Genomic DNA, 10727 nt, shown 5'->3' with positions numbered 1-10727 from the left:
GGTTTTAGCACTTAAACATTAATGGAATGTTAGGTTTAAGCACTTAAAACACTAATGGAATGTTAGGTTTAAGCACTTAAACACTAATGGAATGTTAGGTTTAAGCACTTACTGCTCCAATTTTACTGCAGCTATATCTCCACCAAGAACTCAAAATGGGCCTTCGACCTCTTCACATAAAATGATCCACAATGAGTGTAGATCATTGTGGCAAATTTTCAGAGCTTTCTTCCATGTGGTTGGGTCGGAAACGCTGCTGGACCTCTTACAGGTCCAGTTTTCCAGTTTTGTTTCTACAGAAAATTGGACTGATTGTTTGAAGGCCTTCCACTCAAAACTAGCTCTGGCACTCTTCATAAGAAATGATACTTGGGCTGTCTAGAATGGATCTGCAGAGTTTCAGCTCATTTCAAGTTCATTTGGTCAGGCGGCCGCTCCTTCTGTTTAGCTCGGTTTCTCCTAGCCGAAGTAGGAAAATGTGCTAAAGTTGACTTTTCATGCTTCCATAGTAGGCTTTATTTAGCCTCTAAATATATATTTCGAACTTGTCGACAATATATAGCTTGAGCCACTGACATTGGCTCAATTTCTCCAAGACGTGCCTTGTCAAGCCAAAATGCTCATTTTGGGTCCAAACAAGGTGGATGTGCTATTTGTTGGAAATCAAAGAAGCAAACAATAATCTCTAATTCAACCATGGAAGCTGAACTTATTGCTCTAGCTTCAGCAAGTGAAGAAGCAAATTGGTTGAGAGATTTATTGCATGAAATTCCCTTGTGGGAAAAACTTATACCACCTATATTGATTCACTGTGATAGCACTGCAGCTATTGGTAGAGTAAATAACCGTTATTATAACGGTAAATCCAGACCTATAAGAAGAAAGCACAGTAATGTGAGATCATATTTGAGTGATGGAATTATTAATGTGAATTATGTTAAATCATGTGATAATCTTGCAGATCCTTTAACTAAGGGCTTGGCAAGAGAAAAGGTCTGGAGTACATCGAGGGGGATGGGATTGAAGCCCATATCGTCATGAGCCATATATGAGGACACCCAACCCGGTGATTAGAGATCCTAAAAACTGGGTTTAATGGGAAAAACGAATCATAAGGTGGCCGTAAGAAAAATGCACTATATTTTCTTACTCATCCCTATGATGTAAGTGCATTAATCTTGTAACGTATATGAAGGTTGAGTTCACTTAAAAATCTTAATAAAATCTGTAGCTCATATGAGTGGGATGTCATAGTTCAAGAGCATCCTTGACGGATTTTACCTATATGAGTGTGAGAGTGGGGCTGCTCTCTATGAGAATTGGGCTTATTCTTGAAATGCACTCATGAAAACCGGGATAAGCACAAGGCCGTAACGTGCTGGCTAATAAAGCTCATATTAACACCTGAATTATTATGTGTGAGCAGTAGTTCTTATTTTCCCTTAAGCAGTTGTAGTTCAAGTCTGAGACCACTATCAACTCTGGAGTAGGGATTGCTGTTTCACTAAGTGAAGGTTCAATGCAGAGCACACCTTCATGATGCATAATGGTTCATCTTTGGTCGGTAACTTTGGTTTATATTTGTTTTTAAAATATTAAAATGAGTGGGGGGAATGTTGTTACATTTTAATATTTTATTATTGAAATTAAATTTGGGTGAATTTATTTTGTGTTTAATTTCTGAATTTATTTGTGTGTTTAAATTTAGAATTTATTTTGAATTTTATTTTGTAACTCATGGTGTTTTATTTTGATTTATTTTGGGTTTTAATTCTTGTAACCTATGGCTTTTGGTTACTACCCTACTAATTGTAGGGAGTGTCCTAAGAGCCTATAAATAGCACCATTTGTTGCATGCTCAAATATATCATTGCTTTTACGTAATACTATTACGAGATACTACCATTCACCCATCAACTTTCTTTCCAAAATGCCCCAAAGTGTCTTGTGTGTTTTTTTTTTTGCCAAAGAAATGTGTTCTTTTGGTGGAGCTTTGGGTTCCTTCAATTTGTGTAGATTGGTGTGAGCCACACAACTTGTTGTTGGGCTGTTGTATCCTGGAGGGGACAAGTCAAGAGATATCTAGTGTACCGGCATTGTTCCGCAGAGGGCTTGAATCTCCTTAAAAAGAGCGAGATACCCGCGCCTCAGCCTTTTGTCAACGAGTTTCTCAAGAGAAATTATAATTATTTTATTGTAATTTCACCAACATAAATTAAGTTGAAAGTGGGTAATATGCTCGATCAACTTGGTAATTAGTATGGATATCCATGCCAACCACAGACAAAATGAAAATGGAAAAATATCAGACTTTATAGATATAAAGCAGGACAGGGAGGTATATATCATGACGAGTCTCAAAGCCTAAAATGACACCAAAAAGGTCCCAAAACAGTTGATAACATGTGCATATACCAAGCAACAAAAACGTGTTTATATTAGCTTCAAATTCACATGGTGTGATGCCAATATGTTAGATTGCACATGCTCATTGTTAGGCCTTAGGCTCATTGCTTTTCCAGCTGCAAAGGAGGATGAGAGACCAGAAAACACACTCCACCGTACTGTTTTATCTGAAATTTGGTAAAAGTAGTGCATGATGTACTCGTACCAAATTACCAATCTAACTAGTCGATTAGTTATCATCGAGGATTTGATGCAACGTGGGAAATATATTCTATGTCATTGCTTCAATCTCAATCGCTCGAGACGTATTGAAAGAATAAGTTTCGTGATGAACTTTACATTATTTATCAAAACTTCCCATAACAGCCCACTATTTGTTTTAGTTGGATAATCTTATTTGTCTAAGAGAATCTTTAGCAATGCTAGACATTTTTGAATTAAATTTTAGCTAAAAAGTCATTTTAGCTAGCCACTTTAGAATTACTTTGCATCAATGTTCTCTATTTTAGCTAGTTTTGCATTTATATTATTTTTTAAATATATACTAAATAGTTTAAATGTATTTATAAATTACATAAAATAACTTAAAATGAATGTTTTAAATTATAGAGAGCCTCATCCCGCTCTCTATATTTAGGAGCGAGATAGTTAAAAGTTATAATAGAGAGTCACTTAGGAGTATGGTGCAGCTGCTAAAATAGATAAAAAGCTAAACATGCTCTCCAAAATAGCTAAGGAGCCACAATAGAGAGTCTACTAAACATGCTCTAAGTGTGAAGTCTTAAATTCGACTACCACAATCATATAATAGTTGTGGTATAAATAATAAATAACAATAAAAAACCTCGCCATAAAGATTATGTAATATAAAGAGATGGAGGAGATGGTAACATAAGTAATAATACATGTAAAGAATTTAAATTCTTTCAGAGGCCCATGTGGCTGCTTACTTTGTCTACTTAATGTTCACACGGTCACCAATGACCAAAGTTTTTTTTGGTCACGCACCATTGGATATAATTTCAATGGTTGAGATTAAAAGATTTGGAGTGGGTGACCAGAAAATTTTTGGTCACCTGTTGATCATGTGAACACCACTGTTCGCAAGTTATTTTCGCACAGTTACTAGTGACGAAGAATTTTGTAGTCACCCATAATTGGATTTAATTTTAAGGGTTGAGATTAAAATATTGATTTTAAAGTGTTTTAATCTCAAAATTAAATCTAATAGTGGGTGACTACCGCAAAATTCTTTGATAATCTGATGACCGTATGAACACTATTGTTTGATAATGTTATATAAACCGTTAAATTTGTAATGCGGACATCAATGGATTTCATAAATAAATTTATTATTCACATTTTTGGTTCTCTATAATGTCTTTATGTAATCCTAATAATTTAGTATCACATTTGGTCCATCTTCAAAGATCTTGGCAAAAATCGAGTGTACGGAATAATTCGTTAATTGATTATAATCATGACTACCAATGTGTGAGTCTGTTTATTTGGGGATAGTTAGATACATGACTAAATTGTTTTTCAATATGAATAGTTTTTTGAAATGTTGATCGATCTTCTCGAATAGAACTCGAATGGAAAATTTGACTCAAGAAAATATTGTGGAATGACTCAACAATGCATTTCTACCAAGTGTTCATGAGAGGAAAGGGATCTTTGGACTTGGGATTAGAAGTCGTAGCAAAATCAAGCCGAGTAAAACCTAAAAAGGACTAGGATCTCCATGTTTGATGTTTATTGAAAGGTGGAAATTTTCTATATCATTCAAATCATTTTGCTTTATTCAATCGTGCTTGGTCCCCATATTTGTTTGCACCAATTCTAGCAATATTGGGTACATGTAATTTTCAAGATGACCAATGATATATGCAATAAATGAATAAATCTTCTTCCTTGACATGACAGAAGATCGATCGATGTGCCTACTTGAGGCCTACCCTCGTCACTATATATAACCCAATATTGTATTCTAGGTTGTACCTAGTTTTCAATTTCAGTTAACTAAGCTCTTCTGTGTCTAAGCTGTTCTTCATATCTGCACTCTCTTTTCATTTTCTTTCGTAGGCATGGCGGCAGATTTCCCGGACACTAATACTTTGAAGTATGCTCTTGGTGTCAATGAGTTTGAAGATTTTGAAGTCACAGAAGTTGATGGAACCATTCTGTGGGACTTGCTTGAAGAGTTGGAGAATGAAGAGAAGAAGAAGAAGAGTGACAACAGTGAGCTCATTGGTCATGAACCTAAAAATACGATGACCATTGCCGAGGTTTCGTTGGACAAGAACGAGATCTCCATTCCTGACTCAAACTCAAATTGGGTAGCGATGGATGATATGATGATGGAGACTGATCCATTACATGAAATAGAGGGTTGGTTCACAGATGACATGGTGGGAATGGTGGACTTTGGTTATAGTGTTGGTGATTACTCACAATTGCACAATGGAGTTGGAGCCTCCAGCAATGAAATTACTTACAATTGCTTGTGGGAAGAGAGCTGATTACTATGGAAGCATTATCTGCTATGTATGGGATGAGTAGGGCAAATAATTATCAACAGCATGAGTTTAGGGGCCAACCCAACCAATGCTGTTTTGTATTTTGCATGTTCGAACATTAACATGATGCCTTCTTACCACTTTTAACTTATTCATAAAAATTGTGAAACTTCAGTTCAATGACTATTTCTATGGTTCAAAGTAAAAGATACTCTTTGTAAGTTGTCCAATCTCTAGTCTATGTAATATAGATCCTATTAATAAAGACCACCTTACATCATATTCCAGATAGATGCAAACATATTTATCTGGTTAACTTTGAATTTGAGTTAGATTACATGGGGTATTCATACAACCTAATTTCTGATCCTGTCAAGTTGCAGATTGTTCCAAGTCAGCCTCTTTTGATCCAACTATAAACTTGGCTATGAAAAACCCGATCGTATCGAGCGGAGACGATGGATCGAACCTCTGTACGAGTTCTTCCTGACCAGGTCTTAGCCACTCCCTGTGAGGTCAAGCATATATAGTCAATATGTAGTTTTGATTGTGTGTGAAATTTCTGAACTAGTTATTTGATGTTGTTTTCATCAACAGCAATTTTCTCTTGGTACTTCGGTCAACACATTTGATTTTGAAGTCATCAATTGTACAGAAAAGCACAAAGATACGCATGCAGTGATGCAGAAGCATTTATTTCCACATCATACCAACCAAGAATGAGTGTAAACAATCAAATGTTACTGCAGAAAAGAACTTACTCAGTATATCCATCAGGGAATTCAAAACGGCCAACTAGACCAGGTCCTCCAATTCTGGGGTTCTACAAATCAAAGTCAATGGTATATGTAAAATCAGATTACAATAAAACACATATAGATATCTGTAAAGAGAGAACTAGATGGACCCTCCTAAAAAGTAAAAACAAAATCTAATTGAACCTGTGATGCCAAGGATAGGAATTTGTAGGTATCCAAAGCATATCGAACCACAGCTTCATTCTCTCCAGGATTTATTGTACATCTAGAGAGGAAAACAACATCAGAAGTTCAGCTCAAGGGTAAGATGATACAGAACAGTGAGAAACTTAGTACTTCAAATACGCATCATGTAATTCTTGATATGACAATATTAACAAGAGGAGGCATATCTACTTACGTTGAATACACAAGAACTCCACCCGGACGAACTAGCTGAACAGCCTGATCAAACATTTTCCTTTGATACTTTGCATGTTTTCTCAAGGATTCGACTGTTTCCTGGAATATGCAACTGATGAATGTCAAATCCTCCGAGTAAATATAAAAGAAACTTTTGAAGTATGTTAAAAGTTAAAACCTATACATCTAAATTAAAATTCTGAAATATGTTAGAAGTCAAAACTTCTAAAATATTGTGATGCAAGGGGATAAATTCCCAATGTGGAATTCTATTGTAAACAGCATACAAATGAATGCACTCCCAAATGAGCAGTAAAACCTTCTGGTTCTTTATATTGCTAGGATATCGCTACTGCCCTCCCCAGGTAATGTCAAAACACAACTCATCTTCCAAAGCTAAGATCCCAAATGAAAAACAGACAAATTTTACCCAAAACTCGCCGACTCTCCAGTACCCTTGTCACTAAAACACCCTTAAATAAGCAAATTAAGTCACAAACCTAACACCTCAACAACTGAACAAGGCACTAAAAAGAATGATAATGCAAATCCAACCAAAAAGAAAAAAGGTACAAAAATCAATCCAAATAAGTAAAAGTGAAAAGAAAACAAGATTTGATTAGACTATAGTACCTCTCCAGCAAATAGTCGAGGTCTTAAACCAAGAGCAGAGCAGGGAGCATCTAGAAGAACCCGATCAAAGCTGTTGGGAGCAAAGCCTTTTGACTTCTCAGCCTTACCACCCACAGACTGATTTCTTCCTGGACCATTCCGTTTCCTTCGCATATCCTTCCTGATGTCAGCTCTGCTAATGTAAATTCTCTCATTCGCTTTTTCATTGGTAACTAAGACATTGAGTCAGAAAAGAACTTCTAATTTTAGAAAGAAAATGCATAGAATTAAGTTGAAAGGGTGACAACATAGCACTGGTATGGAAAAGAATACTATATATACAGGATGCTATTGTAACTAGTGTAATATAAAATTTTGTTTTCATTTCACAAGTTTGAGGTGGTTTTTGGGCAGAGTGGATTGACCTACCATTTTTCTTAAAATCCTTTTCGGCATTCAACCTTTCTGTGGCAATCACTTCAATTTTCTCTACTTCTGACTTCAACAAGTTGGAACCTTGAATTGTTACATCACAGCTATCCTCAGTGCAGCAATGATTAGTTATATTATCAGATTCATTACGACTACAAACAGCTTTCAGAGCATCAAGTCTGCAAGTGGTAATACAACTAAGGCCCATTTCAGCAGCCAATTTCTGAATATCCAGTACCTGAGAACATGGTGGGTGTAAATAACATGAGAAACCAAAGGCCTTACAGAAAAGAAATCAAGAAGGCAGGAATATTGGTTATGGAACATTGAACTTCACAGAACAATGGAAACAACTTCATCTTGCACTGGTATGACTTAAATCAGGAACCTAGAATATAACCACATATGAGAACAGCTGGGAACAAAAAGCAGACAACCTTATATAAGGAACTACAATGCACAAAATGAATTGAATATGATTCAGGAATCAAAAAACAAAGCCAAAGGAGACACAGTCTCTATCATATCTCTAGTTAAGAAGTTGACCTTATTGTGAGATCTATCAGCGGCAACAATTTCCCCTTCATCCTTCATAAGAATTGCAATTGCAGTTGTTTTCCCTCCAGGTGCAGCACACATGTCTAGTATGCGCTCACCTTTTTGAGGATCTAAAATGCAAAAGGAAAAACAAGAGACAATAAGAAAATCAATAAGACAAAACAGTCATTCAGAGCTTGATACCAACAGCTAGCTAATTCCAATGGAATGAAGCATGCTCTTAAGATAAAAATACCAACCACAAGCAAAGAGAAACCAAAGAGGGTAAAGATCACTACTTTGCCGAACACAGAAACTATGATCCTACTTTTGTGATGTTGACACCCCAAAATACAACCCTTCAAAACTCAATGATGATTATGAAGCAATAACATATGTAAGCTGATTCAATAACCAAAATACTGTAATAGGTACCTAGAGCATGAGCAGTGACAATGCTTGGCAGATTTTGAAGAAATATTTCCCCCTCAAGCACGCCTGCATATCCAAACAAAAGATCATTGGAGGTCTACAAACTTTTTTAAGATTCCACCTTGTTTTGATAAATCCAATAAAGCCTTTGCTAAACATGTAGACAAGTAATAAAATCATACCACGAAACGAAGGCAGATCATATACTCTGTCACTGAAATCCACAGCAATTCCTTCAGGAGCACGAAAAATCCCAGACCTTGTCATCATTGCTCTACCTTGGCCAATATACAGCCCGCTCCTTTCAAAATGATAAGGATCTACAAGGACATCATTTTAGCAACATCCATCAACCCACAGTCACTTATAACAAAACTCATAGCATCAATTCAGAATCATGATAAATATGTTACCTGTCTCAGCACCTTGCAGAATAGTCCCTCTAGTGATCCCAACCACCCATCCACCCTCAGCACCGGGCTGCTCAACCGACACCGAAACCACAACCTCATCCCCCTTCTCAACATGAGCACTGCAAGCCAGTACACCAGGAACATACACCTACATTACAAAAAAAAAAAAAACAACAATTTTTCACCTTTCACAAACTAACCACAGTTCAAACACATAGAAAACCAAAACCAAACTCGAAAAGGAGCTAACCTCGGCGCCACGAAGAACCGCCTCGGCACATTTCCGGCTGACAAGCACCTCCTTAGGAGGATGCTTCACATTCCCATCTTCATCACACCCGTAATCAACTGAGTGAGGACCTGAGCCCTTGACAAACACCAAGTACTCCAAACCTGGAACTTCACATTTGGAAATTGAAACCCCTTTCAGAATCCCTCTCAACTTCTCGATAACGGAGTCTGGTGTGGACTTCAATGTGTTCACTCTTATACAAGAATAACAAGACGGCCGCCTAACCAAACCAAAACAAAACCAGTCAGAAAACTGAAGACCCAGAATGGAAATAAGAGTGAAAGAGAGAGTGGAGAAGTACGTTAGGGCTTTGGAGATGCGAGAGAAATGGGCGGGTCCATAAGCGTTGCACAAGTAGGATTCGACCTCGGGATTCCAACGCAGAGTTGGGTTGTAACTGTAACGTTGCTGCTGTTGGTGTGAAGTCTCCATTGTTATTTTGAGGCGGGTGAAGAAGGTGCTGATGCTTCTTCTGAAAAAGTCCCTCGCTTTCTTCTTCATTCAAAGAGAAGCGGAAGCAGAGCCACCATTGTTGGCCTCCTCGCTTAAGCTCGCTCGGGTCAGGCCTCCGGTTCCGGGTCAGGGTTCTTTGTAGAACTCTGGGCCCAGGCCCATTTTACCAGAAGCCGTAAATAATAACAAAAACCAAAGAAGGAACCGACTTAAAGAAACCTATATAAAAAAGGTGACCCGTTTTAGGGTTTTCTTCTGCAAAACGAAAGTTAACATGGCTCAGCAGCAGAGTAAGACCCGACATCGTCCTGAATATGAGGTCGATGATGTAGTTGTTGAGATACTGTCGAGGCTACCGGTTAAATCTTTGAAGCGATTCCGATGCGTATGCAAGTCGTGGTGTGATTTAATGTCCGATTCTTTTTTTGTTATGAAGCATGCCAATCACGCAAAGAAAGACACCAGAAGCTTGAAGGTTCTTGTTTCAATCGAGCCTCCCTAATCCGTAGACTACGAAGCTCTACTGAAGCATGAAGATGATGGACATGTTGCAAGCAGGCAACTTAAGCTTGATTTATCAAAGTGCTGCCCAGCCATGTTGAGGTCTTGTCATCTGTACGTTGTGGGATCTTGTAATGGGTTGATATGTCTACATGGAGTCGACATGAATCGAGACTACAGTGACATTCTTTTATGGAATCCTTGTACTGGAGATACCTGTGTGTTACCGGAACATACTAATTTATTTCGAGCTCATTATGGATATCGTCATCCGATGTTTTATGGATTCGGTTATGATTCCACCACTGAAGATTACAAGGTCATACTAGGGGACAGCTCTATAGGAGAGTACTTTGATGATGGTGATTTTAAGTGTCTCAACGAAAGTTGCTGTCTTTACACTTAAAACAGGTTCATGGAGGAACTATTATGAAGAAAGGAGGGCGAATGGTACCAATGAAAGACAGGGACTTGAGCTGTACATTGGATGGAACTTGTGTTCGACTATAGATTCTGCTTAAATGGTTCGAGCTCAAGGATTATGTCTTTTGATTTAGCTCGGGAGAAATTTCAAGAGATGGTGTCACTATCCAGTTTTGTCGACAAAGAATGTTTGGACCACATTTCCGCCTCCTACGGAACCTTAGTCGGAACCACGATCGGACCTTTTGCCGGAATTGGGAGCACTACTGAAAACAATCTTCTTGTATACTTTTACGTTCCTAGCATTAATACCAGTGATACTACGCTTACAATATGGGTGATGAATGAATATGGGGTCAAGGCATCGTGGACTAAACTCTTGCACTTCACTTCAAAGATTTCAATTGTTCAAAAATATCCAGCTGGTTTACATGATTGCCTATTTCCTGTACACATTTTAGAAAACGGCCAAGTTTTGATGAGTTGCAATGAACACGAGTTGGTGCTATACAATCCAAAAGAAAAGACGAACAAGACTGTTCTTGTT

The 10727-nt window shown here is 37.6% G+C and overlaps 1 protein-coding gene across 2 annotated transcripts; it reads right to left on the bottom strand.

The window, feature by feature from the left end:
• Nucleotides 1-5216: 5216 nt before the first annotated feature.
• On the bottom strand, nucleotides 5217-9385 carry LOC133725717 (rRNA (cytosine-C(5))-methyltransferase NOP2C). Of its 2 annotated transcripts, none has more exons than XM_062153080.1 (12): nucleotides 9105-9385; nucleotides 8762-9023; nucleotides 8512-8659; nucleotides 8281-8418; nucleotides 8102-8164; nucleotides 7676-7797; nucleotides 7127-7367; nucleotides 6719-6930; nucleotides 6084-6184; nucleotides 5867-5948; nucleotides 5687-5748; nucleotides 5217-5433 (listed from the first exon to the last, which is right to left on the bottom strand). In XM_062153080.1, exons 1-12 carry the CDS (start codon nucleotides 9302-9304, stop codon nucleotides 5298-5300), a joined length of 1767 nt encoding a protein of 588 aa, XP_062009064.1. In that variant the 5' UTR covers nucleotides 9305-9385; the 3' UTR covers nucleotides 5217-5297. The 2 variants fall into 2 exon arrangements, with proteins under 2 accessions (XP_062009064.1, XP_062009066.1); XM_062153082.1 differs by having other exon boundaries at nucleotides 6719-6915.
• Between the last annotated feature and the right edge of the window lie 1342 nt (nucleotides 9386-10727).

Source organism: Rosa rugosa, chromosome 1 (genome assembly GCF_958449725.1).
Source record: "Rosa rugosa chromosome 1, drRosRugo1.1, whole genome shotgun sequence".
Taxonomy (NCBI): Eukaryota; Viridiplantae; Streptophyta; class Magnoliopsida; order Rosales; family Rosaceae; genus Rosa; species Rosa rugosa.
This window is presented reverse-complemented; position numbering and strand designations above follow the sequence as displayed.

Coding starts and splice junctions, on each gene's coding strand:
- LOC133725717 (XM_062153080.1), bottom strand. CDS start 9,304: ATGAAGAAGAAAGCGAGGGACTTTTTCAGAAGAAGCATCAGCACCTTC. Junction 8,165..8,280: donor TGATCTGCCTTCGTTTCGTG/GTATGATTTTAT, acceptor TTGGATATGCAG/GCGTGCTTGAGGGGGAAATA. Junction 6,931..7,126: donor AAAGGATTTTAAGAAAAATG/GTAGGTCAATCC, acceptor TCAATGTCTTAG/TTACCAATGAAAAAGCGAAT.